The sequence below is a fragment of the Oryzias latipes genome, chromosome 3 (assembly GCF_053564925.1).
Source record: "Oryzias latipes strain Hd-rR chromosome 3, Olatipes_Hd-rR_3.1".
Taxonomy (NCBI): Eukaryota; Metazoa; Chordata; class Actinopteri; order Beloniformes; family Adrianichthyidae; genus Oryzias; species Oryzias latipes.
Window position 1 is genome coordinate 28,477,701 of NC_136239.1, and position 27,838 is coordinate 28,505,538.

At 38.8% G+C, this 27,838-nt stretch overlaps 2 protein-coding genes across 6 annotated transcripts in view; both read left to right on the plus strand.

Moving 5' to 3' along the window:
• Window positions 1-17: 17 nt before the first annotated feature.
• Window positions 18-19,772, plus strand: cnsta (consortin, connexin sorting protein a). 2 transcript variants are annotated; one of them, XM_023953550.2, is made up of 13 exons: window positions 18-149; window positions 3,336-3,402; window positions 3,677-4,057; window positions 8,167-8,843; window positions 11,104-11,134; window positions 11,670-11,756; window positions 11,936-12,017; window positions 12,931-12,952; window positions 13,167-13,233; window positions 14,273-14,571; window positions 14,705-14,875; window positions 15,843-15,993; window positions 17,265-19,772. In XM_023953550.2, the coding sequence occupies exons 2-13, from the start codon at window positions 3,390-3,392 to the stop codon at window positions 17,471-17,473; spliced, it is 2,190 nt and encodes a 729-aa protein (XP_023809318.1). In that variant the 5' UTR covers window positions 18-149; window positions 3,336-3,389; the 3' UTR covers window positions 17,474-19,772. The 2 variants fall into 2 exon arrangements, with proteins under 2 accessions (XP_023809318.1, XP_078800709.1); XM_078944583.1 differs by having other exon boundaries at window positions 68-149; window positions 3,868-4,057.
• Window positions 19,773-20,402: 630 nt separating this feature from the next.
• Window positions 20,403-27,838, plus strand: part of smyd3 (SET and MYND domain containing 3) — a 56,788-nt gene continuing 49,352 nt past the window's right edge. Inside the window, exon 1 of one of the 4 annotated variants that reach the window (XM_078944584.1) lies at window positions 20,403-20,654. In XM_078944584.1, the coding sequence (XP_078800710.1) occupies window positions 20,430-20,654 (225 nt within the window). In that variant the 5' untranslated portion in view covers window positions 20,403-20,429. The remainder of the gene's footprint in view (window positions 20,655-27,838) is intronic. The other 3 variants (XM_078944585.1, XM_078944586.1, XM_023953551.2) reach the window with 3 other exon arrangements.

Consider the following 27,838-nt stretch of genomic DNA (forward strand, 5'->3'; position numbering starts at 1 on the left):
CGTTAGATGGCGACAAAGTGCCGTTTGGGGCAGCTCTATTTTGAGGCCCAATGACAGCAGAAGAGAAAAAAAACGTTCACATTTAGTGTAGACCTCAACATCTCCGGTAAGGTGACTGATGCTCCGTTCTTCGGCGATTCCTTTTAATCGTAAGTAATTATAAATACAACATTTCCGTCCCATTCTCAGACAAACCAAACAGCATGTCTTTGTTTGTTTTTAGAACAAATATACACGTATGGTTTACCTTCGGTTTTCAGATTACTATACACCCTTTCTTTGCGCTAGTTTATGCTAGCATGTTAGCATTTCGCAGCCTCAAGCTTTCGCCGTGTTGTTAGCGATTGTTTGACCACTGAAAGTGAAGTCAGTCATTAACTCCTCTTTGGTGAGACTGACTGTCGAGCTGTTTTTCAAACCCAAAATGCAGCAACGAAGAAATAGTGACTAAAAAACGTTCAGCGCAGAATTTTGTAGTCGATTAGTAACTAACTGTCAGAGAGATCAGATACGGCTACGTCAGGTGAGATTGACGGCTGTACCAGCAGGTCACGTTCTTTCTTATTATGCAGTATTTTTTGTTGACAGGTTGTTGTCACGTTTGTGTTTATTGACAGATGGTTGGGGTGTTTTAGACCTTACAAAAACACAACAACATATGTTGTTTTCGGCTTTGTTTAGGTCACGGGGGGATCATTAATCGCTAATATAACAGTGCGTTGCTGAGACTTGCTGTGTTGAACTGGAGCCAGCAGCAACAGTCTCCACCTTTAAATGATCATCGGGGTGTGTTCACTGGACTTCAGAAAATCTTATACAGAACATTGCGTGTGTGTTTATGTCAGACTGTCTGTTATCCTTCCGCGTTTGTCAGTTTTTTGTTTTGTTTTTTGTTCTCAAGCCTGCGGCAGCCTCACAGGCTTTGCTTTGCTGCTCTTTCCACTTGTGTTTTTAATGTATCTGTCAGAATTAGTTTCTCTGTTTCTATTATTCATGACCCATGTGGAGCGGGTTTTACACACAAAGAGGAGAGGATGGACGGATGGCTCTGTGGGAGAGGAACTGATAGGTAGAAGTTCTGTAGAACAGAAAATGAAGTGTAGACTAGTCATGCTTTTATTTCATTTTGCTGGTTAAAATCTACAAAGCACATGAGCCCTGTTATAGAAACAGATAAATCTGTGGTTTTTTTGTGTGTCTTATTCTTATTTCCTCTTTTAACATGATGTAAAGGAGCAAAAAGGAATATATCTGTGCAGGAAGCCAGGACCTCTTTGTCTCTGTGCTTTATTTAGTTCCATTAAACCATTTAGGACTTTTTTTTCTCGGATTTCCTAATTGTTTTAGTGGAGTCAAATTACTTGACAGGTAGGAGAAGATCTACTGCGCCTTTGCTTCTATGTCTCTTTTTCATTTCCTGTATGGTCTGTACTTAACCAATAAAGGATATACATACCTGGATTATTGGTAGGGATGGGCCGATATAATTGTTTCTGGCCGATACCAATAACCGATATTTTCCCTGCAACTGTGGCCAATAGCAGATATTTGCTGATACTGATACTTAAGTGTCTACAGTAACATAAAGTTTAGAATTCCGTTTTGTTTCTTTATTATAAATTCACAACTTTTCTTTTACTGGACAATCACATGGTACTCTATATTTTTTAACATACAGCAAAGGATCTCATAGGAACAAGTATCACTTTAAAACTTTGGTCTGAATGCTTTCAGATATATTTATATCAATGTTTATTGAATATTGGACGTAAAACACAATTGCCTGGGATCTATTTGGAACAACATCTAGCCCTGTCAAAAATAACATTTAAATAAAAAAAAGTAAAATACTGACTATAACTGTAAACATAAGCTTCCCAATCTATTAGGAACAAGTATACATTTCAAGCATGAACTGTTTCTGAAAACAGTCAGAAGAATTTCCGTAGATTTTTTAATATTAAGCCGATACAGATAAACTCGAAATATGCAAATATTGGCAGATACCGATACTGGCACAGATATGTCATGTACTTTTGAATAGTAAAGTTAAAGCTGTGATTAAAAAAACAAAACAAAACACTATCTACCTTTTATTATACATTTTTTATGTCCCTGAATACTATTTGAAAAATATTTTTTAATACAAAAAACCTTTTCTCTATGTTTCATGTACAGAATCAGTATGTGACCTATTGTAGTTTCACTACTGTTAAGTTTAAATCAATTATTATGTGAAAATACATTTTCATAACCAAACAAAATTATTTTAAATTGGATATTTGAGAAATAATCTGAATATATATTACTGCAAACCACAATTGATTAGATTCAGTAAACTAATAGGTTTGTCAAACCCAGTCGTAAGTTTAAACAACAGCTTCAAACATATAATGGGCTTTGAGCGTCATTTGATATTTTCAAACTAAAAATCCCTTAAATCATCAAACCTGAACGGTCACACCAGTTTATAGTTTTTTAGGTCTTACTGGGTTATTAACTTTACCACAAACACCGTGTATAGACAAAAACACTCAGCCGTATTGTCACCAGTGGGTTAAGGCTTTCAACCTCAAAGTGGTTGTTCTGGTTGTGGCTGTTTGTCTTTAGTCGAGTCCATTTTGAACACAAATAAGGCTGCAACGTCCCTGATGTTGTAAGAAAGTGTGCAAACCAGAAACCAGTTCTGGTTCTTCTCTTGTTATGGATTATCATTTGTCTTTGGTTTTTATCATCTTATGAAACATGATCGTAATGCATAAATAATACACAGTTTAATAAGTAGAACACTCCTAGCTTAGTTTGGGCTAAAATGTGACTACATTTTTAAATAAAAACTTTGGAATACCTATTTTAATACCAGTTTCATAATTTTACAAAACCTACCTCATTTTTGTCATCACAAAAAAACAATCAAGTTGGAATCTTTATTACAAAATTTTTCTAAATGAAAATGCCATTTGGCTTGTAAATCAGCAGTACTACATAGTAACCAGTAACAGTAATCAGTTACTTTTGATAGTTAAAGTTAGCTGTAAAAAATGAACAGTTACAACAAACTCTGGCATTACAGTTCTGTAAGTTTAGATTTAGAACAAGCATTTATAACATACTTAGATGTTGTTTTTAACTGATTATAAAAATGTAACAAAATTATCTTGATTGTTGCCATGTAATTTTAAAATTAGAAGTATTCGTCTTTACGGCTGTAATACAGAAAGCTAAAAAGTTGTGGTGCTCTTGTTTCATTTATTTTCATTCAGTTCAGTTTCATTCATTTCGTTTTTTTAAACATTTTTCACCTTAGTTGACCTTTATTTCTCCCACTTCTGCAGGCTTGTCGAAGGGCCTCTTGACCACTGGCATTGACTCCCAGGTTGTTGAAGCCAATGGATAATGGTAGTAAGTGATAACAATGGTTCTAATTATTTCAGTGGTGTTAAGTACTTCAAATTTGACATTTCCTTTGTAAAGTAGGAGTTTAGATATAGCATAAAAGTGCAATAAGAGTTGACAGATTAATGTGGCTTTCTGTCATTTAAAAATGATTGTTTTTGCTGTCGTCTTAACTTACAGCTATGAAGGATTTGAGCTCTTTTTTTGTTTTTTTATTTCTCCCTGTACCAGTTTTATTCTTACTTGAGATTATTTAGTCTTTTTTCTCTTTTATTCTTAGGTCAGTTTGAGAGGGTGAACAGTGTAATGTCCCAAACCCAAATAGGCGAAGTTGGCCTCTGTGATAATTTACTGCATTCCGAAGAACTCCATGTCCAAACTCAAAACCTCAATGAAACAAGCACACTCGCACACAGTCAGAGTCCCTCTGATTCACATAACATGGAGGGGAGAACATGTGGCTTTATTCAGCAGGCCTCTCTTAACAACAACGAGATGGAGGAAAAGGAGGAATACGCTGCAAAGAAATATGATGAGGGAGAAGATACAGATGAAGCGATGAAGGAAGAAGAGGAGGAGGAGGAATCTGAGGAATCGGCTTCTCTGATTCGCTGTCAGTCTCCTGATACTCCCATGACCGATTCTTCATTTTCAGAAACTGGTGAGGAACACAAACAAATCACATTCAACTCAAATTGATGCAGTACTTTTACAGATGTCCTGTGCATTCAGCTATGCGTAGTACTCCTGTTGACCACAAGGGGACAGCAAAACATCTTAATGAGGCTCAGCTGTTTTTTTAACCAATTTGTTGTGAAAATGCCTTCTTATTTTCATTTGCATTTGTGATTTCCTTCCCACGTTCTTGCTGTTTCACAGATTTGTTCTGTGCATCTCTGCACGCTTTTTTTTTACCAGTACAATGTGTTGTGCATCCTGATTGGCCATAGACCCTGTCAATCAACCTCCTCCATGCCGTGTCTTCTGTACATCTTCTTTCTCTTTCGGCTTTTCCCATCAGGGGTCGCCACAGCGAATCATCCTTTTCCACCTCACTCTATCATGAACATCTTCTATCCTAACATTAGCCAACTTCATGTCCTCTGTTAAGACATCCATATATCTCCTCTTTGGCCGTCCTCTTGCCCTCCGGCCAGGCAGCTCCATCTCCAACATCCTTCTACCAATATATCCACTATCCCTCCTCTGAACATGTCCAAACCATCTCAGTCTGGCTTCTCTGACTTTGTCGCTAACACAGGCAACATGAGCCGTCCCTCTGATGTACTCGTTCCTTATCCTGTCTAACCTGGTCACTCCTAAGGAGAACCTCAACATCTTCATCTCTGCTACCTCCATCTCAGCCTCTTGTCTCTGTCTCACTGCTACCGTCTCTAACCCATAGAGCAGAGCTGGTCTCACCACTGTCTTGTACACCTTTCCTTTGAGTCTTGCTGGCACTTTTCTGTCACACAACACTCCTGACACTTTCCTCCAACCGCTCCAACCTGCCTGCACTCGCCTCTTCACCTCTTTTCCACAATCCCCATCACACTGAACTGTTGACCCCAAGTACTTAAACTCCTGCACCTTCTTCACCTCAGCCCCCTGTAACCTAACGCTTCTACCTTGATCCCTCTCGTTCAGACACATGTATTCTGTCTTACTACGACTGACCTTCATACCTCTTCTTTCCAGAGCAAACCTCCACCTCTCTAGCTGTTCGTCCACCTGCTCTCTACTCTCACTGCAAATTACAATGTCATCCGCAAACATCATTGTCCAGGGAGATTCCTGTCTTACCTCGTCTGTCAGCCTGTCCATCAGCATAGCAAACAAAAAAGGACTCAAAGCTGATCCTTGGTGTAGTCCCACCTCCACCTTGAACTCCTCTGTCTGACCTACAGCACATCTCACCACCGTCATACTTCTCTCATACATGTCCTGAACTACTTTGACATACTTCTCTGCCACTCCAGACGACCTCATACAGTACCACAGCTCCTCCCTCGGCACCCTGTCATACGCCTTCTCTAAATCTACGAACACACAATGCAGCTCCTTCTGACCTTCTCTGTACTTTTCCATCAACATTCTCAAAGCAAAAATGGCATCAGTGGTGCTCTTACGGGGCATGAAACCATACTGCTGCTCACAAATCTCCACCTTCTTCCTAAGCCTGGCTTCCACTACTCTTTCCCACAGCTTCATTGTGTGGCTCATCAACTTTATTCCTCTATAGTTGCTGCAGTTCTGCATGTCACCCTTGTTCTTAAAGATCGGGACCAGAACGCTTCTCCTCCATTCCTCAGGCATCTTCTCACTCTCTAAAATCCTATTGAACAACCTTGTTAGAAATTCCACTGCTGTCTCTCCTAGGCACTTCCATACCTCCACAGGTACGTCATCAGGACCAACGGCCTTTCCGCTCTTCATCCTTTTCAGAGCCTTCCTAACCTCATCCTTTCCAATCTCTGCTACTTCCTGCTCCACAACAACCACATCTTCCTCCCTTCTTTCCCTGTCATTTTCCTCGTTCATCAGCTCCTCAAAATACTCCTTCCATCTTTTCTGTACACTCTCCTGGGTTGTTAGCACCTTTCCATCTCTGTCCTTAATCACCCTTATCTGTTGCACGTCCTTCCCATCTCTGTCTCTCTGTCTGGCTAGTCTGTACAAGTCCTTCTCTCCTTCCTTTGTGTCTAACCTGTCATATAGCTCATCGTAAGCTTTCTGTTTGGCCTTTGCCACCTCTCTCTTCACTCTACGCTGCGCTTCCTTGTACTCCTGTCTACCTTCCTCAGTCCTTTCTACATCCCACTTCCTTTTAGCCAACCTCTTCCTCTGGACGCATTCCTGTACTTTCTCATTCCACCACCAAGTCTCTTTACCGTCTTTCCTCTTTCCAGATGACACACCTAGCACCTTCCTACCTGTTTCCCTGATAATCTCTGCTGTAGTTTCCCAGTCCTCTGGAAGCTCATCCTGACCACCCAGGACCTGCCTCAACTTCTGCCTAAATTCCTCACAAGTTTCTTCATTCTGTAGCTTCCACCACTTGGTCTTCTTTTCTGTTTTCCCTCTCTTCTTCTTCCTGACCTCCAGAGTCATTTTACACACCACCATGCGGTGCTGTCTGGCTACACTCTCTCCTACCACCACTTTGCAGTCATTAACCTCTCTCAAATGACCTCGTCTACATAGGATGTAGTCCACCTGAGTACTCCTACCTCCACTTCTGTATGTCACTCTATGTTCCTCTCTCTTCTGGAAGTAAGTGTTGACTACAGCCATTTCCATCCTCTTCGCAAAGTCCACCACCATCTGTCCCTCCAGATTCCTTTCCTTCACACCAAACCTGCCCATCACCTCCTCATCACCTCTGTTGCCCTCACCAACATGCCCATTAAAGTCTGCTCCAATAACAACTCTCTCTCCTCTGGGAAAACTCTCTATGACCTCATCCAACTCACTCCAGAATCTCTCCTTCACTTCTAACTCACAGCCAACCTGTGGCGCATACCCACTGACTACATTCACCATCACCCCTTCAATTTCTAACTTTAGGCTCATCATCCTGTCTGAGACTCTTTTCACCTCTAGAACACTGTTCACAAACTCCCCCTTCAGAATCACTCCTACCCCGTTTCTCTTCCTATCAACACCATGATAGAACAGTTTGTATCCTCCTCCAATACTACGTGCCTTGCTGCCCTTCCACCTTGTCTCCTGCACACACAGTACATCTACCTTCCTTCTCTCCATCATGTCTGCCAGCTCTCTGCCTTTCCCTGTCATTGTGCCAACGTTAAGAGTCCCTATTCTCAAACCTATGTTCCTGCCTTTCCCCTTCTCTCTCTGGCCACGGACCCTTCTGCCTCCCCTCTTTCTTCCACCAACAGTAGTCAAATTTCCACCGACACCCTGTAGGTTAACAGCATCGGTGGCGGTCGTTGTTAACCCGGGCCTCGACCGATCCGGTATGTCTAAAGTGTTGTGGATGATTCGCATGGTTATTTTGGCAATTTTTACGCCGGATGCCCTTCCTGACGCAACCCTCTCTATTTATCCGGGCTTGGGACCGGCACAGAAGTTACTGGCTTGCAACCCCTGTGGCTAGATTGCCGTGTCTTCTGTACATGAGACATTCAATTCACCAAATCTACATAAATATTTAATCACAAGCAGATTTTCATTTTTGTTCTTTGAGAGTTTAAACCAGAGAAGTGTGAGAATGTTAATGTGTGTCTGATAAAAGTGCACAAAAGTGTGTAATGAGGGGCTATTATACAGCCTTGAAAGATCTGTAATCCTGCTTCGCAGATTTCACCTATTGCAGGTTATTTTTTGGAATAAATGAGGCACCGTTGTGCTAACATTGTGAGTGTTAGTGTCCTGATAGATCCAAACTATTGAAATATTTTGTTGTTTTATGTGCACTTCATGCTAAACATTAGTGTATTGTCTATCAACTTAAAAAGAAGAAAAACTTAGTTTTAGATCTACTTAATGCATTGATAGTTTATTAGTTGCAGAGACTTGCTGTGTCTCAGGACAAGATCTGGGGTTTCCAGTTTTGTCACATTTATATGCACACAGCTACAGATATTTGGAAGTAGCACACCCCGTGAGTTCTCCTATAAAAAAAGAAAAAATGCAGTGAGCAGGTTGTCTTTGGCTTGACACAATCATCACATTCACTCATTTTCTTTTCCTCGTTTATTCTACATCTGCTAAGTGCTGCCATTCTTTTTTTTTTGTTTTTTGTAGGCAGTCTGCTGGATACTCCATATCCTTTTAGTCCTGGTACCAGTCCAGAACCGACCTCTCCGGTCATCGCAGCCACTTCAGAAAACGTACTTTCCATCAGCACTTTGGAAACAGGCCGGAGTGATGTGGAAGCCGACTCTTCTGTCTCCAGCACTGGATCGGAAATCTCTTTAAGAGGGATGACTGCCTCTCCTCATGACCATTACTCCACCGCAGGGACTGCAGATGCAACCTTCCAAAACCCTGCCTCACACACATGGTCAAGCAGCTCAGCAGGACATACAGACGCCTCTGACAGGATAACAAAAACCGTATCCATACAACCGATGACCTCATCCATGGACCTCATCTCCAACTGTGAGCCTGCTGTTAGCAGAGGCTCTTCCATTCCACCTGGGCTCTCATCTGCAGAGACACTGGCTGCACTAACAAGGCTCAACGCTTCCACTGCTGCTTCCACCCCTGGGAGGGCAACAGTAGAACCCTGTCTCTTCACCGCAAAGCCTGAATCAGCTGATCGAGAGCTCACTTTCACCAACTCACCTGTATCATCAAACCAAGAACTGAGTACTTTTACTCCAGTCCCCACCTATGCAGGTGGGCCTGCTCTGTTGGAGTCTCTTGAAGACTTGGTGCAAAGAGGTGATGACGCCCGCCTTCCACACTACCTTCATCAGGTATTTTATCAGCATTATCTTAAAGTCTGAGCCTTAACCACTTTTGCTTGTCCCCACTGTAGAAAACACAACTTCTGTTTCAATGTGTTTTCATCCTTCTATCCTTTTTATATTTATTTCATTACATATTTCTTTACTGTTTTTCTGCATTACTTCTTATTCCACCAGACTCGTAATCAGACTGGCAGCTAATAACCAAAGGCATGGGTGCTTCCTGCATCTACATTTAAAAAGTGCAGACTCCTAAGTGGTTCTGGCTTCTTCTGACTTGCATGATTGAACTTGTGTACTTTGAGGTGTGTGTGAACGCTCCTGTCACTTTGATTTCGATGATAAATCCCTTCAGCTGGCTCACCTGGCCTGTGGGAACTTCCAGTTAAACAGGTGTGTATGTGACTGGAAACAGCTTTAAAGTGTGTTTCACAAGAAAACTTACCTTCATTAATATTCTCAGTGGTGTCACTGGTTAGTATTTACTGTGATCTCAGGAAGATTTAAAAAATCTTTGCTACTTTACGGAGAGGTCAAAGATTTTGCTTCTTCTGGCCGTTGTACATCTAAAACAATATAGTTTTTTTTTACATTTCATAAAAGTAAGAAGTAAAAAAATGCATCAAATAATAAAGAGACAGTATTTTTCTAAAGATTTTCACATTTTTATGCACATCAGTCTTCTGCATGTAAAGTTTTTATCACTTTGTGATCTTGTCGTTTCTCTACTCAGTCATAAAGTTGCTCTGATTGGGTGGGGAAAGAAACGTCAGCTTGGCCTATTATCCTTTCCCTTTTCTAAAGTGTGCAGCAGTAAAGGGTTGTCTGTACATTGTTTCTGTTTGTTGGATAAACAGTTCAGCTTATAGCACCCATACCCTTTCTGTCATTTTTTTCCGGACATGTTTAGAATGTGGTTTGACGTGTTCATGTGCATTGAAATGTTTTTCTCTCTCAAGCATAATTTGTTTTTATGGGTAAATGTACAACGTTCATCTTTATCTACTTTACAGCTAAATGCTGTTGTAAAAAGAAGAGACATTGTTTTTTAGATGTTAAAAGATACAGAATACCAGTTTGTCTGAACAAACTGGAAAATGAACGCATGGCCACAGGTCTGCTCAGTTAACACACTTTTACAGTGCTCATTTGTAGGACAGCACACATTTTATTGGTGTGTTGTATCTAAAGTATGAGAGACCACAAAACTTCACCACAGTGAAAGTTTGATGGTGTAATAACCAATTTCATATCTCAAATGTTAAAGTTTCCAATAGCTTTCAGCTTTGTAGCTCACCTGTGAGTGAATATATAAAATGTCTGCAATAAGTAAGTCACTAAATTTGCTGCTAGTGTAAGAAGGTCCACAATAGAGGGAAGTTTTTCTCATAGAAATACCTTGTGAATCTGGAAATCCCTTTTGAAAACTGAATTTTTAGAAAGTAAAAAGGCTCTTTTTTCACGAAAAACTGTCCTATTTTCTGTCTTGCATGAAAAATTATCTCATTAAGAACATTTTTCAATAGCAAAATAATCTTTAGAAAACATGTCAGCGACTAGAATGTTTTTCTTCCAAAAGTAAGAATTCATGGCAAGACTATTTTTCTTATCCCATTGGGAGATTACTACTATTTTTTTTGTTCTTTTTTCTTAAATATGTTTTTAAAGAAAATCTGTCAACGGAGTAAGAATGTTTGACTTATTTCTAAGGGGGCTGTTAATGCAAACACCACACGTTTAAATTAAAACTGGAACGGTTTCTTTTGCTTCATTTCTTTTGCTTTTCCCATCCCAGCTTGTAACTGTAGCACTAAAGACAAGAAAAGCCTCCTTTCTTGTCCCGGTCCTCACTTCATTAGGCATGCAAAAGCTCTGTGTGTTCTCCTTTTCTCCTCCTCCTCCTCTCTTTTCTGCTCTCTGTAACACACACACATACTTGCCTTGTTCTTAGCTCTACACTTGCTGAAGTCAGAGGTAAAGTATCTCTTACTGTGTCTTTCCACTTACTCTTCATGTCTCTTCTTTCCCCCTTGTGGCTTATCTAACAGCTTACATGTCATATTATGTCTTCTGCTTGTTTCCTTACTTTGTTGGAATTACCTTTATGATGTGTTTACATGTTTTATAGCAATATAGAAATAAGTTTTGTGATATATTGAAGACGATGAATTGTTTCCGTTTTCTAGGTTAAACCAGTTGCTTTCGTGATTTCCGATGAAAATTCCACTTCACGTCATGACAGGTTTTATTTTCTGTCTGTTTTCTGCAGATCGCAGAGGCCTTTGTTCTTCAGGAAGACTGTATCCTTGTCACTTGTAGGTCTCTCTGGGTGTTTGATCCCCTCCCATTTTGTCATTTGTCCTCAGAATGTGCGTCTCTCAGTGTCAAAACTCTAATTCTCTTTGTATCAGACACAATGTGGTCAGATCAAAATTTTAGGTGACAGGCTTGCTATAAAAATATACCATATGGTTTCTATTCAACAGAAAAACCCATCAAAGGGATCAGGAAAGTGTATAGAGAAGGACTGTGGGAAATGGAAAGCTAGCTGAGCGGCACTGTAGGTCACGCATGTATAGAGTTGGTGAGGAAAAGCTTTGATGCTTGTCAAAGAAGGATTGTATTTTGGTTGCACTTCTCCATAAACATGAGACTGCATTATCCCCTATTGTCTTTTGCCTTTTGTTCTGTTTCTTCTATCTGCTCTTTCTTCTTGTTTTTTCTTTTTATTATAGTTTGCTTACGTTGCTGTAGAAGTGCAGGGGTTGAAAACGTGAAGCGTTAGGTCTAAAGTAAACTCTGCATGTTGTTTTTATCTTGACTGTTTGCTCTCAGACCAGCGAGCGCTATGCTTCATCCAGCTAGAGAGACTGTATCACCAGCGACTATTGGACAACCTCGGTGCACTTCAAGAGCAGTGGGGTAACACACATCGCACACTCCGTGGACGCACAAACCCACAACAAAAATTGAACGGCATTTCTATTAGCGCCTGATCTCAGCAATTATAGCTTAAATAAATCTGAATTTTGTTTTTTCTTTTTACATTTTTAATGATTTGTATTTAACCCTTTTTTTTTTATTCTGCTTCTTCATCAAAGAAAGTCGGTGTAGCAAGATGACCTCTCACCTTACAACCCATCATTTGGATTCGCTGAAAAGTATCTGCCAGACTCACAATCGGTCAGTTTGCATGCGGATTTTTTTTTTACTGCTTCCCAAAAAGGAATTTAGTTGTCTTATTTTATTTTATTAATTTGTTAGTTTGTGCGAAATCTATAGATGGCGTATCACCTGGAGCAGTTCATGGTTTTTGTAGCAGCTACTCACATTCATCCTTAACCCTTAAATGCCTGAAAATATTTCCAGCTATGAAAAAATATCACTCATGTTTTTGTTTTCATGTAGATGCAAAGTGAAGGTAATTTTGGAGCGAAAGTGTTTTGATGCATATTTGCGTCAGTAGGTGTCAAGGGGTTAAACATCTGTAGTCCTGATATGTATTTTTTTCTTTGGAGGGGAAAAAAAAATAAAGAAAGTCCTCTATCAGAGTGCTGTTTAGCATAACACTCATTCATTTCTATTGAGATTATTGACTGGAATTTTTCTGTTACCTCTTTGTCGACAACAATTGTGTGTGGGTGTGATCTCCTTGGCTTAGTCTGTGGACATTTCATTATGTGATGAGCAGTGATGGCTAAAACATATGGTCTTTAGCGACTGCTGCTCTTGCATTTTTAGATACTTGAGCCACTACACTGCCTAAGGTTTCACTAGCCTGAACTCATACACACACAGAAACACACCCAGAGATTCACGTGTGGGACTTTGGAGAACTACATTGATGACATTAAAGGTGACATTTTAGGAGACTGACTCCACACTAATCCATACTTTTATTTATTTGTACTTGTGATAGAGTTTAGATCTCTGTAACTTGGGTTATATGTGGATACACACACATCCAAAGGAAGTGTGTGTGGGCTATTCTTAGTTTGGAGAGCAGAGAAGGGTCACCCATCTTTTGCCTCTTCATTTACTAAAACTAAGAGGAGACATTCAGTTCTAATTCTATCACATTCTCTTCTGTGCACAGGCCAAGGACAGGAGATGCTGAGGTAGGGTATTTGCTATTTCTCTGTTTGTATATGTATATAGCGATGAAAGTTATCATGTTACATGTGGCTTTCAAATGCCTTATTGACATGTTCCTTGTGCATTTTCAATTGAATGTGTTCATGTTACACTTTCTTTTTTTTTTGTCCTTCAGAAATTTGTGCAATGTGGTGCATGTAATCATGGTTTTGTGACGGATGATTCTTATGTGTGTAGTGTGCATCTGTGGATTTTATGAAGCCTGAGATGGAAGGAGGTGGTGTACAGCTGCTATCTATGTCTGGTGAGTGGCTAAAATAATTGTTAAGATTTCATAATTTTGATTGATATCAATGTGAAGAATTTAAAATCAGCTAGAGTATTGCTAAAAACCTCATTACCTACTCCTAGACATACTCTTTGTGAAATACACCTTTGATTAGGTGAAGTTTAGACCAACCAGCAATATGTATTAGAAGATCTTTTCAAACTTATGACTTTTTAAACTGTACTGGTCACTTTACCCGTCTTTAGTAGAAGGCAGTTTAATTTGATTTAATTATCAGATAAAGTTCAGACAAAGTAGACTTAAAGGTCTGATGTTTGGGATTTGAAGTGGAATATCCTTTTGAACCAAAACTCAACATTATAAATGGTATAGTTCTTCCAACTGAGTTGTGTTGATATTATGTTTTATATTCAGTGAAATGTTGTCTAAAAGGTTTGAAGGATAACAGACGATACGTTTTCAAAACTTGTTCTAACTAAAACGTGCATTCTTGTATGTATATTTTTATGTTTGGATGTCAGAAATGAAACTGAAATCATTAGGTTTAAGTGATAAAATGTCTCAATAAAACTTTCTTCTTGCTTTACAAAACAAGTCCTCACTTAAAAATGTGTGTTCCTGATTGTAAAGATGTTAAACTGAATGGGTTTATGAGTGGACTGTGGCCTGGTTGACAGGTTTTGTTGTTAGCTTTTTTAAAAATTTGTGTGATGGTTTGGTTCAGTTTGGGTTAATAGCTGGTATTATCCCATATCAAGGTTACAGGTTGACTGGACCGTTCTCATCTGCAGTCTTTTATGTAGCACATCAGGTTAAAGAGGAGGTTAATCTGAGGGTTGACGTCTCCTATTGCACTTTTACACTTCAGCTGACGCTTTCAATTCTCCTAAAATGTCAGAGAAGAGTAAAACCCCACTAAAGAATTATAGTACGGAGGCATATTTCCATAAATCTCTGCTGGCTGACAAACGAGATGATGGCAGAAGGAGAGGGGAGGCAGAAGGGGCACGGTGCTCAGTTTCAGTGATGGAAAATGTGCTGCACCCCTCTACAGCTGGAGGGATGGATCAGTCCAAGCCTGCAGAGCAGCAGGGAGAGGATTCACATCCAGGACGGGAAAAGGAGGAAACGGGGGGAGCAGAGGAGGAAGACTGCGGTGTGGAGGAGGCAGCAGAGGCTTTGGAGCTGGAAGATGGGGGAGCAGAAGATGAATGGACGGAGAAGCAGGAGGAAGCCAGCTTTTGTCTGACAGCTCTACCAACTCTACTAGTGGAGACTCTGGCCAGTGGGGCCGAGGTGGAGCCGCTACGCCAGGTTGCTTTAGCTCAGGAGAAACACCATCATGACTCGCAGGTACATGTGTGCTTGAAATCAGTTTATTTGAACCAAACCAAATTAGACCAAAACATTTTAATCCGAACACTGTCACAGTCGTACAGAAGAAAGCAGACTATTTACTATAAACTCTTGTCCAATTTTGCGGCAGGAAAGCTCAGAAACCACTCTGCACAAGGAAGCACAATCCTATCAAGAGACCCTGATGAAGATGCAGGAGCAGCTTGAAGAAGACGAGGAGGAATACGAGTTGGATCAAGCTGATCTTTTCAGAGAAGCGCCCTCACTGGATTATATGGCAAAACTCATCACTGTTGAAGAGGTATGATAAACTTTATGTAAATAAAAAAGTTATATTAATGCTCTAAAAAATCTGAATTTGCATCTGCTTTCAGGAGTTTCTTTAAAGTCTAACCAAACTTCATAAAAGCAAAAGATGCAACACATTAGACGATTTTACTCAGCTATGTATTCAATTTAAGCGGTTCAAGTCGCACACTAAAGAACAAGTTTCCTATGAAATATATGAACTATTTTCGCAGCTCATTTTCCTACCCAGAAGTAAGTTGACTGGATCTCTGAGGCACGGCCTTTCGCTCCATGTGGGTGCCGCTTATTTCATGGCGTCAGCCGAGAGCCGGCCTCAGCAGCGCATCTTCATTTTGCGCACAAAAACAAAAAACATCCAAACTTTTGCAAAGATGGATGTGCGTATAAAATAAAAGCCTTTAGCTGATTACCGCTAGCTCTGTGGAGAAAGTGGATGTTTGTGCTCTATTGCAGCTGAAGGACCTTTTTTTTTTTTTGCACAGGCTGTATCATATTTTTAAAGGGAACTTTTGGGCTGCCGTCAAAAGTAAAATAACTGAAACTGTTATATGAAAAATTAACATTCTTGTAATTTGTTTGTTGTGAATATTTAAAAAGCTACATTTAATAAATGAACAGCTTTATAGACACAAAATCATTAATAAAGTGTCTTTTTTTAACAGTGAAGCAGGACTTGCAACACTTGCTGGGTCAGTAAGAAACTGGATAAAATGGCCAAGCATTAAAGGTTGCAGACCCCTGCCCGAACCCAACTTTGCGACCAATTGTAAAAGTAAAATAAAATTGACTTTGCTAAATGAAATGTAAAACGGAGATGCAACAAAGTGGATTCTGTTTGTATTTTTGTCAGTGTGTGAAGACTGGGACTAAATTGGTTTTGATGGTGTGAACAGGATTTGTGCTCCTGCTTGTATGTGTGCATATACTGTGTGACCCTTTTTGTTGGTTTTGATGGACAGATCTCCCCTGCTTCTGGCCTGGTTTCTATATTGAAGAAACGAGTTAACACGGATGCCGTCAACACCCCAAACCGCTCGGAACCTGTACCCAAGAAAGGCTTTGCTCAAAGACGTGTTCGCTTCAAAGTTCCTGATGACAGCTATGATAATGGTATGTGCTTATCTCAGCCTTGTAAACTCAAAACTAAGAAAATTGCATCATTATGGAGCAGATGTCCAGATTTATTTTTTAGTTTCCCTTGAACTAGTGAAAACAAGCGAGGCCACGCAGTCATCTGGTTCAGTGAATTTTCCTGCAAACTGTCAGGAGCCTCAGGCAGTAAAAGCTGTTTTCTATCAATAATGAGAACTTTGCTGAGAGTCCTGCAGAGCTTGACTTGGTGTAGGATCGGACAGGGTTTAGATTATTTCAAGAACACATAAAGCAGAGTTCTTCTGTTCTTGACCAAGGCCTGAGGTCATCAGGAGCAGTATCTGCATTATCAAACTTTAGGGAGATTCAATCTTTATAAGGAAAGTCTAGAGGTAACACACTCCTCAATTTTGTTAGTGCAATCTATGCTAGAGTACAAGTCATCCCGATAGTTGAGCCTTAGATTCCTGTTCCGTCTTCAAGGTTTCTACTTTCTAAGGGGTCATCGTATCTTTTGGACATCCGTTATATATATTTGTAGAAGCCAATCAACAGTGCCTCTGGGCATGTGCTTTGGGAGGTCTTCTGAGCCGTTCAGTTTCTTCTTCTCTGACAGTATGCTGTCCTTTTGTCATGGATTCTGCTCAGAACCTTCATGGACGGAGTTACTTTTGCCGCAGCTGAGGCATGGACAGATTCCAGTTTTGGTGTATTTGGGATTCTATCTTTGCTTTTTGCAGATCCATGTTGTTCTAGTTATCCATCTTCTTCGATCTGTGTTCTCCAGCTTTCTCTGGAAGGGTCATGTAAGGGTTCAGAATCAGTTCGTCTAAGTTTGAGGCCATGGTTCTCAGACAGGAAAAGACTGATCAGTTTTAACATTTGCAGTCGTTTGGGCTCTGCTTCAGGATCTTGTACCGAAAGGACGGTTGATTCAAATGTCAAGACTCTCAATTTTCTGGCTGTTCTACATTCTTGCCGTCGCCTGTTTCCATGGTCTGTGAACTGAGAAGAAAAGAGGAGAATTGCAGGTTCATGCAGTTGAAAAGACCTTCCTTCTAGAGCAGCCAAAACCTTCTTAATGGCAAGATAAGGGCTTCATACATTTGACAGAAACAGAGCCGCTGCTTCTGCACATCAAGAGCGGACAGCTGAGGTGATTTGGAACATCTGGCTGAGATGACACCTTTGTTTACGAGGTGTTCTGCTCAGGAGCCAACCGGATTGCATATTCTAAATAAATGCTCATTCCATTTTCTGTGTAACAGCTTGTTTCCTTCTCTCTGCAGATCTTGGCGGTGGGGATTCCTGCCTGCTTCTCTTCCTTCTCTGCCTGGTGACCGTGGTGATCAGTGTGGGAGGCACTGCCCTGTACTGTGCTCTCGGTGATACCCACTCCTCAGTCTGCCAGGACTTCACCAGTAACGCCGACTTCTACATTCGCCAGATACACCGCGGCATGAGTCAGCTGCAGCACTGGTTTGCTCCGGGATCCTAGCAAAGGAACCCAACCACAAAAATGAACCGTTGGAGTTTCCTTATGCGGCAGTTCCTTCTGCCATCTTCAGTAAACTGTAGGAATGATTTCAGATACAGCTGGAACTTTTAAAGCACCTTTTGGAGTCAATATTAATTGACTGCTTCAGTTTGGAAGGCAGATCTCCAGAGACAGGAGTGAAACGAAAAAGGTGAACACTTTCATGTCTGTACAGATTGATTTGATCTAAAACTCTTCAGTTGTGGCTTAGAAACTCCCTGATGACTTTTTAGGCAACAGTAAGAGCTGCAAAGATTTATTACTGAACATCAGAGGGAGATGAATCAGTCTGGATTACACACAAAACACCGCCTGGACCGGAAGGAAAAGGAAGGAAAATGTGGGGAAAATATATATTCTGGGGTATTACAGTAAAAAGTAAGAAGTATTTACTTTTTTTGTTTTAAATACTTGTGCAACAAATTGTATTTTATCTTTACAACAATATGTCTTAATGTCCTAAGTATGTCTTAAAGCTTGAGTGTTTTGGAGCACCTATATGCTGTCAGAAAACACATAGAGGTTTTAATTGAGCCAAACCAAACTGCTAATGCAATACAGTCATGTCAAATATCTTGTATGAAAAATAGATGATTAGAAGAGTTGTTTCTCAATTATTGCAGTTTGCATTTGCAGTCAGGGGTTGCTAAGGAGCTCCTAAAGCCGTTTGCTGTTTGCTGCCAGAGCAGGTTTACTGTAAGCTGACACTGCTGGAAAGTCCTTGTGACCTTTTATTGGTTTCAACAAGGTGGCCTCAATGTGTAGCATAGCAACATGTAGTAAAACACATCCACCTCTGTGTGTGGTCAGATCTTATAACATGTTGGACACGAGAATGGTACAGATTCCTTCTTTTTTCAGAATTTTGCAATATTTTCTACAGGTGTTGTTCCGTTAGGCCTCAGGGTGGCCTGACATACACGAAACACATCCATATGCACTAACTGTTTGCACAGACACATTTCGAAGAGATGGGTTGTTTTATTATTGAGATTTTCTTAGTTAATGCAGAAGGTAATGATATTAATAGATGCTTGGTGCAGATAATTGGTGCAGGACCAGAAAAAAAGCTGTATTTAACAGTGTTTTTAGAAGAATCCGGGCATCGTTAACTATCATTCAGTGGGATTTTGCCAGTATATATTTTTTTCCTATTTTTCCCACCACTTTAGTCTTCCCAATCAATCAGTTATAATGTTTGCCATTTTTTTGTCAAACATTTTGTCCCCATGTGTTGTCTTTTTAGAGTAAGACTTTAATTAAGTCTATAGGTGCAACACTTATAATTAAGCCTTTATTTGCAGGACTTCATCTTCTATTTTTATCCTCACTTTAAGAAAGTGATTGTTTTCCTGAGGTCATTTTAAAACTAAATCTTTCTTTTCTTCAGAGCTAATGATATGTATGTAAAACAGCACCATGTTGCAATAATTTGTTTACTTTATTGAGTTTTTCATAAAATAGCTGTTGTGGTGGATAAATAAGAAATGTCCTTGGAAGTCTCCATTTTTTGTTTGAAATAAGAAAAGTACCTTATTTTACATTAGTTCTAAAAGTTAGCATTATCTCTTGGTCTTATTGTATTTATTAAAACCAAAAAATATGATAAAAGGCTTAAGGATTCTTCAAGACATTTAAAATAGTGGATTTATGTTTGTTATAATTTGCACATGCCATCTGGCTGGTTCAGATGAAAATACTCAGCTTCTTATTTTACCATGAAGGTGATTGCAATTATTTATAAATCTAAAAAAATAATGGTTTTAAGCAGTTTAAAAAAATTGTGTTTATGAATATGATCTTCTTTCATTTTTTTTCTCTAGCATCTTTTGGCAGAGGCACGTTTAGCCTGATTCCCCTGTCATTGTGGTGTCGTTCTGTTGTTTTGTGCCTTTTTTTTTTCATTTTTTAATTGGTTATTCCTAAAGATTTTCAGAGACTGGTAAGTTTCTGCTACTGCTGCCAGTGTAAACTTTAATCATGATGGTTGTGAAAGTGTTCACTTCTCTCCATTTATTACTGCGGTATGCCTTTTCATTCTTCTCAGCAGAGCCCTATCAACTACAAATGGTTTTGATTTGTTAAATATTTTCAAACTTTTTCTGGGTGTGTCAGTGGTGTTCCACTTTTAATGCATATAAAAGTTTTTATGCATCACTTGATAAACTTTCTGATTGTAACAAAATTATGAGGTTTTTCATTGTTAAAAAAATACCTCTTTGCTGTTATGTCTTGTATTAAAATAATTTATGTTTATAAATCTTTCCTCTGTCTTTTCTGTAACAGGGTTCAGAGCTTTTGGTCCATATAGGAAAAAAAATCGACCAAATTCTCCTTTTTAGTCTTGTAATGGCTGATGTATAGAATTGGTTGCTCTTTTTTTCCGGCTCAAACTCATTCCTCAAAAGAGAAAAAAATATTCTACAGTTCACTGTAGTGTGCAACCAGAATTGGAAAGGATCAGAAAGTAGCAGTTTATTGAGTTGACATGGAAATATATAGCATGTATCATGGAAGATTACATAGAAATAAATACCCTCTCAGGGCAAAAAAAAAAAAAAAAAAAAAAAAAACACTTTCCAAAGGGCATAGAGTAGATTTAATATTTGTTAGACAACCACATGTACAAAGTTAGGTACTGTAAAAAATAATTTATTTGGTCAATTTTACTTGTTGTTCCCCTTTTTCGCCAAACGGGGGTGCTAAACATATTTCTAGAGCTCATTAAGTCGATATTTAAAACTAAAGATGTAGACAATTGTAATGTATAATTACATAATTACATACAGGTATTTGTTGTAACTTTTGATAAATAGATCCGAGTATATCTGTGTTCGTGTTCAATACTTTTATCGTGAAAAACAAACAACAAAAATATATACATTTTACTTTACTGCGAAACTTTGTCCATGCGTGCATGTGGCGTCATGACGTCACGCTCCTTGCGGAAGTAAACACGATCCACTTCACGTGGAGCGAAAATGGCACCGATGTTGGAACGTTATGTGAGTCCAGGAAAGGGGAACGGTTTACGGGCCACCGCCAAGATCAGAAGAGGGGTTCTGGTTACCTCTGCCGAACCCGTGGCGTACTGTGTTTCCAACAAACGGGCCAGAGAGGTCTGCCATCACTGCTTTACCCGGTAGGAGACTGAGCGACCTGCTGCGGCCGGAAGCATGCTTCATGTTTATTTAGCTGTTTAATGTTAGGGAGCTATCGGAAATGCTTTTGGCCACTAGATGGCAAAAGTGTTCTTTGAAAGAAAGAATGATTTGATATTTTGTTCACACATTTTCTATTTAAAAGAGTGGTTGATGGTGAAAACATAAAAGTTACTGCAGATAGTCATGCAGGAAGGAAATAAACTATTATTTTAGTGCAAAATAGTCAACATATATATTCTATAAAAGATGCATTTTGTTAAATATACAGATATCCGAAAGAAAAAAATCCTTAGCGATCGAAGTAGTGAAGATTTCTTTGTTTAATCTATTTTGCTGCTGATATTTTTCCACATTGATGCTTTAGTTAAACAGACCCACTTAATGAGTTTAACCTGCAGAATGGATGCATGGGAATTCAACCATTCTCTCCAAGGAGCCTGATTAAGCTGATATCTTCAGATCACTTGAAGTGAAGTGATTTCTAGTAAAACGACTCCATCATGAATGAGGAGGAAATTGGTGATACTCGTGTAAAGCACCTAAGCATCCCACTAAAGAAGATTGTTTTCTCAATCAAGCATTGACCGAATTATTCATGTCCTTGGCAAATTTTTGACATGCCACCTTTTTGTTCAAATGTCCCTAAAAGCTGCTTTTTGTTTTGTTTGTTTCTTTGTGAGGCTTCTTGTGCATATCAAATAAATTATCTAAAGAAATAGGTTTACTTCCAATCAGTAAAACATTATAGATTATTTGTTTATCTAATTTAATGTAGTCCTTTACTTTACAGTTTTAGTGTATCAGAGTTGTAATGCCCCATTACTTCTATACTTCTGCAATATCGGCAGAAGTAGATAAAATCTAAAGTTTACATTTAGATTAGGCTGATATGATTTAATAATGACAAGTGCTGTTTTTTTTGTCAAAGTGAAAGTGCCGGGAGAAGAACTTAAAGACGAATCCTCACCTTTAGTCAGTTTAGGTCTTAAAATAAGCTACTGTATTCACTTTAATTTAAGTGAATAATGGTGACCAAAGAAAACTTGAGGCTTCAGAGACACTAAAACAAATGCCACCTACAAAAATGACACTTAAAATCACACAATAAAGAGGACTAGACACACTTATAAAAACACAAAAATGAAATAAAAATGTTTTGGTCTTTGAAGCTTAGCAGGAAATGTTTCCTATTAGTTTAGATTTAAATGAATCTAAACATATTATAGTGACCAGATTAAAACAAAGCAGATAAAAAGTAATTGTGTCTGTTTTTTCTGGTAATGCTAATAGTTTTGCTGCTTTGAATTGTTACATTTTTGAGCTGACTGACTGTTGAATTCACAAATTACTGACCATGTCATGAGTAAAATATGACACAAAAATAATAAATAATACCTGAAACCACTTTCTTACAGCAAAGAAGTCATATGCAACTGTGATACATTACTAATGAGTTACTCCCGAACCTGAAAGTAACAGTCCGAATTTGCCAGAGTTATGAATATTTCTGGGTCAGAATGGTATCATAGTCTCATTGAGACAATAATCTTCTTCAGTGGGATTCTGTGCCATTTGCAGCAGTAATGTTTTCCTAATTAAACAGTAAATCAGACTGGAAATAAGATTAAGGTTTAAAACTTTGGAAACTTACCGTATTTTCCGGACTATAAGTCACCCTTTTTTCATAGTTTGGCAAGGGGTGCGACTCATACTCCGCAGCGACTTATATTAGAAATAAAGTGAAATGAATACATTGTTAACCCTCCTGTTATGTTCATTTGTGAGGAACAGAGATGATATTCTTGGGTCAATTTGATGTATGAGGTATGTTAAGTGTTAAGAGTATGTTAAGTGACTCAGAGAATCAGCAAACTTTTTTTTACAGTAAGATCTTGAAGGCTAACAACATAATATTCTATTTTCCAATTATTTCATAGATTCAGAAATGCAATAAAAATGACAACTGTTTCTACAAATACAGGATGAAAACAGAGTATTAATTGGCCAATGATGCTTCATCAAAAGAATAAATAAATAGGTTTGAGAAAGAATTACTGTGAAATTATGAGATAAACAGTCTGCTATGATTGTGTCCTATGAGGTTGTGAAAGTTATTATATCTTGGTCTGAGATTTTGTCAAATAAATTTCTCGTCAAAATGCGACTTATAGTCCAGTGCGACTCATCTGCGTTTTTTTCTACTTTATAATGCATTTTTGGGCTGGTGCGACTTATACTCCGGAGCGACTTATAGTCCGGAAAATACGGTAGTTTCTGATTCAAGGAATTTCTTGGGGTTTGACAATATTGTAAATAAAGTGTAAAGAAGTCTGAATGCTTTTTTTACATGTATGTGCCACATTGTTCTTAGATTACCTGTCTTTGCTTATAGATGTTTTGCAGCGATAACTTTTGATAACTAGATCCAAGTCTATTTGTGTTTTCTTACTCACCTGTGTTACACAGGTATATAAAATAACTGACCAAGACTATGAAGTGGTGCAGATTAGAGGTGGGGAAAAGGGTTGGTACTGTTTATAGCTCATTTGTGCTACAAACAATGTGCCCAAATGTGTTATATATTTTGTACCAGCATAAGCTTCACTTACAGTAAAAAAAAGTGTCACCAAATAACATTAAAGCAGCTCAAAATGGATAATTCTGAGTTACTTGAAGATGCAAGTAAAAAAAACAAAAAAACATTTTTTTTTGTATTTGTATCAATTTTAGTGCAACGTGTCTTCTTAACTGTTTTTATGTCATATATAGTCTGTATTTAGTCTGGGTTATTTAATCCTTTGGATTAAGGCAGTGACCTAAAATATTTTACCATTTATTAACCATTTTTTTACATTTACTTGATGGGTGGAGATATATAGACCCACATCAATGTTTTAGCATATTTGGTCCTTATTTGAGGGGTTTGAGAGAGGACTCGCATTGACATAGATTAATGCAAAAGGAGTGGAACAGAATTCTTTCTGGCCGCTTTGAGCTTCATCAACGCCACGTTAATAATTACAGGTGAATTTCCATCTTGAACATTCACGTAGATTTGATCATGTCGGATTTTCCCAGTATCTTAAAAAAAGTGGGCTTTAAAAAAACAAAAATCAAATGATGATGGAAAAGTGACTTTGCCCAATTCTCATAAAGCCTCAAACACACAATCGTTACTTTGATTTGAGTCACTGTATATGAAACATATTTGTTGTATTAGAGCCAAATCAAACCTTTTCACTAACTGCACCGCATGTAGGCTGATGCCTCAAAACAACAACAAAAAAAGAGTATTCTTCCTGTTTTTATGGAGGCATTCTGAGCTTCCTTTCATTACTGAGTGTTGAAGTCTGTGTGTGTGTGAACATATAATTAATAGTATAGCTGTCTCATTGTGAGCAACATGTGTGTGTGCAGAAAATGAGCAGGTGGTGGGCGCATCAAAGCTGAAGTAAATACAGGCCTTGAAGGCTGTAAGTAATGAGTGATAAACGCTGCGGGAGCAAACGGACGCACACACAAACTCCTCTGCAGGATCAAATCGCCAAGGGTCAACAAACAAACAAGTCTGGGTTCTCAGACTTGCAGTGGGCAGGATGGGTTGAGGAGGGAGAGATAACAGAGTAAAGCTGAACGGTGACTAAAACAAAAGCAAAGGAAGCTGATTCAGTCTGCAATTTGATGTTTTTCCCTGAAAGACCCTTTTTACCTCAATCAACAGTACATCCTTTGTACAAGCTGAATGCACGAGTCATGAGTTGTAACTGAAGACGCTACACTCAAACAAAATGTTTGTTGACTAAGAGAGAAATCCTATTAAATACACAGATTAATGGGGAACTGAAGTTTGCTACTATTTAGGCCTGCACAATATACCGCAAATTTATCGTTATCGCAATATCAAGCAGTGCAATATCCATATCGCAAAAGACAGCAAAAATCGCAATAAATGGTTACCTTAAATGTGCTAATACAATCCTATGGCAGCTTGAAGCAATCAAATAAATCCATTTATGCATTTGACCAATTGGGTGGACCCTTTACGATGTTGACCAATCAGATGAGCCCTTTTATGTTAGATGTTTGCCTCCTACGTCAACAAGGGTCATTTGGAGTATCATTTTTTTAAACTGTTGCAATGAGATGGTAATGATGTTTTTGGTTGTTTTGCTATTTTTTTATATATCGTAAATTACATCGTTATCGCAATATTGATCACTAATATCGCACATCGCAAGTTTTGCTCATATCGTGCAGCCCTACTACTATTTAAATAGACAACTGGAATCAAGAGCCAGAAATGTGAATCCCATGTTGACGCTTGAATTTGATTAACATGACGCAAAGCGATCAAATGGAACTGCGTTTACCAAGTATGTGGCGTAATGATCAAGCGCCAGCACAGCGGATAACACGCGTGTGATGGCTGCTGAAAAAAGATACACGTGTGACCATACAGTGTTGTAAAATGTTCTATTTTTAATAGTTTTATGTAAAAAAAAAAAACAGCAGTGCAAGTAGCAGATAAACCTTTATTCAACCTGAATTGTTTTTGGTTGCACTTGATTTTTTATTTAAAGTTGTCATAAATATATGATGGAAAAACAACAGTTGGCTGACCTATAAAACTAAAATGTGACTGGATTTGGATTTGTTTACTTGTTTGTACACATATTTTATTTACACTTGATTATCTTGTAAGAAATGCAAGGAATCTGGAAAACGTCACCTGCACTTTTCAGTGACAGGTATTTATATGTCCTGGATGTATTTTAGGCCAGTGAATCGGATCGGATCACCGCCACCTAAGTAACGACCCACAGCTCTAGTCAGAATCCCAGATGGAGAAAGTCAGACGTGAGGAAGACACTGACGGCTTGATCTCTCTTCAACAGATAAGACATCAAACGCAGAGTAAAGACGAGCGAGGATCATTTCTTTCTGCACCAGTTGAGCCGCGTGCATGTGTGCGTCAGCTGGAGTGGCAGTGAAGCATCAACAGCTTCTGTGTCAGGGGAAGTTTCTCTATTTGATGGAAACCTTTCAGCCACTCTCTCTGGACCAAGAAAGCAGCACACGGACAACAGCAGATCATCTAGATAGAATCTTTCATTTTATTACGTTGCATTGAAAGTTGTATAAACCAGTTTCTGCAGGGGGTTTAATTTGAACTGAAAAGAGGTGCAAGATTGACAGACATGTTTTGTGCTGCATGTCTTTGAAATAACAGTGGAATGAAGATTGAATTGAAATGCTGAGATGCTGCAGGCTTTTCTTGCAATCTACAATTTTAAATTGAAAAGAAAGGTTCGATGTAACTTTTATTTATTATTTTAAAACACCACGATTATCTTTTGGTCTATTGTAAAAGTGTTCCCCGTGGTCTGTCACCATTGTGCTATCCTAGGCACTTTAACGTTGGGAGTTGGGTCATCTAGACCCACCAGACAGTGCTCTGAACCTTTTTTCTTCTGAACCCCAACATAACATTACAGGTGCAAGAAAACGGCGAGCAATGTTGGAGATCCTGATTCACAACAATTTGAATAAAGAAATACTCAGAAATCCAATTTGAATCTTAATTCTCTTTATAAATGTCCTCAATCATGAGAAAAATGCTACAAGAACACATTAAAAACACAATTTTCGTTGGAGTGGGGCTTTGAGATCTGCCGCGTTTTTTCTGTTGTGCCCTACAGTTTTTTTTAGAAAAGTAGTGCCACACTTTCATGGCTTTTTATGCAGAAAAAGAGGCTGAAACTATAAAATGTGAATAAGACATAAAACGTTCGTGTAAATATCTAAAGCTCACGTAAAAACCAAAAAGACTGTGTGGGTCCAGTGGTTTATGAAGGCACAGATGTGTTCGAGTCAGCCCAACTCCTCCTCCTCCACCTCTTAAGCCTTCAGCCCTTTCAGTTCATTTTCTCATCAGATTCTTCCCCCATCTGTTTCCCTGCTTTATACCTCCATTCTTATTTGTCCCTCTTTTGATCCTTTTTTCCCCCCTCCATCACTTTCAGGAAACTTTCTGCCCTGTCCCTGCTTCTTTTCTAACTCCTCGTAGATTCAAGTGTGTTTCTTTTCTTTTCCTTCCTCCCCTGCTCCTTGACATGTGTTCCTCTCAAGACGTGCACAGCTGCTTCATTTGCAAACCTTGTTATTTGCTGCAGACAGAAAACACACCTCCTCGCGTCTACGTTGGTCTAACATGCAGATCTTTTGGGGCTACCCTTTTTACTCTGCTTGCGAGGACCGCTGTCTTTTTGAGAAATTAGAATATTGCCTCCCAAAAGAACAAATACTTTATTTCTACTGTGGTTTAGGTTTACACAACATGTTTAATGAAAATCTGTGTCTCCCTTTTTTTATTAAGTGCTGATGCGTTAGTGTTTGTGCATTTGCTCAAAGAAAAAGCTCCCTGCTGATGTACGTGATGGTAGACTCTGCATCTGTTATTTGTGAATGATAGGATCGCTGTTCAAACCTGCAGGCGGAAACACAACAAAACACTATCATTCCAACCCCAAGAGAAGAGGATTTGTTTTGCTTGTGACTTGAGATTTAATCAGTGGCATGAAGATGTTCTTTCATTTAGCTGGAAACGAACAGAATTGCTTTTGTGTATGAACAGTCTAAGGATGTCTACTCTTGGAGAAACATTGATCATCACCTTCATTTGGGTGTAGCTGCAGCGATGAGGGCTCAGTTTTCCAAACTTAGGATGCACATCGTGAATTCCTTTTTGAATTTCAATCTGCCTGGAAAACTGAGCTTTTTTAAAAAAAAAAAAAAAATCAGTCTACAGACTTGGCTGACTGAAATTCAGCTGCCAGGCATTCAGCTGAAATCTAATTGCATCTGCTCCTGGTTTATTCACATCACATGTTGCAGAACAAGCTTTGGAAACTTCTCAAGAAAACTCTAAATTAACTGCACCCAACAGTGCAAAACAGCATTGTATCTTTATCTTATTTAAATTACTAAAGATATTTTGAGGTTTCTGCCCCATCCCAGTTAGTAGTAGTTGGTATTAGGAGTTGTATTTGGTGTTATTATTAATAATGCTATTATTACATGCACTGTTTGTTAAAATGGTGTAAAACTAGTGAGTTGTGAAGCAGAAACTACTTTTTTCAGCTCCTAGGCTGTCCAAAATACT

Bases quoted from the DNA above. Each gene is read 5' to 3' on its own strand.
- cnsta (XM_023953550.2), top strand. The intron at 13,234-14,272 runs GTGAGTGGCTAA...ACCCCTCTACAG, and splicing joins ACAGCTGCTATCTATGTCTG to CTGGAGGGATGGATCAGTCC. The intron at 14,572-14,704 runs GTACATGTGTGC...ATTTTGCGGCAG, and splicing joins AACACCATCATGACTCGCAG to GAAAGCTCAGAAACCACTCT.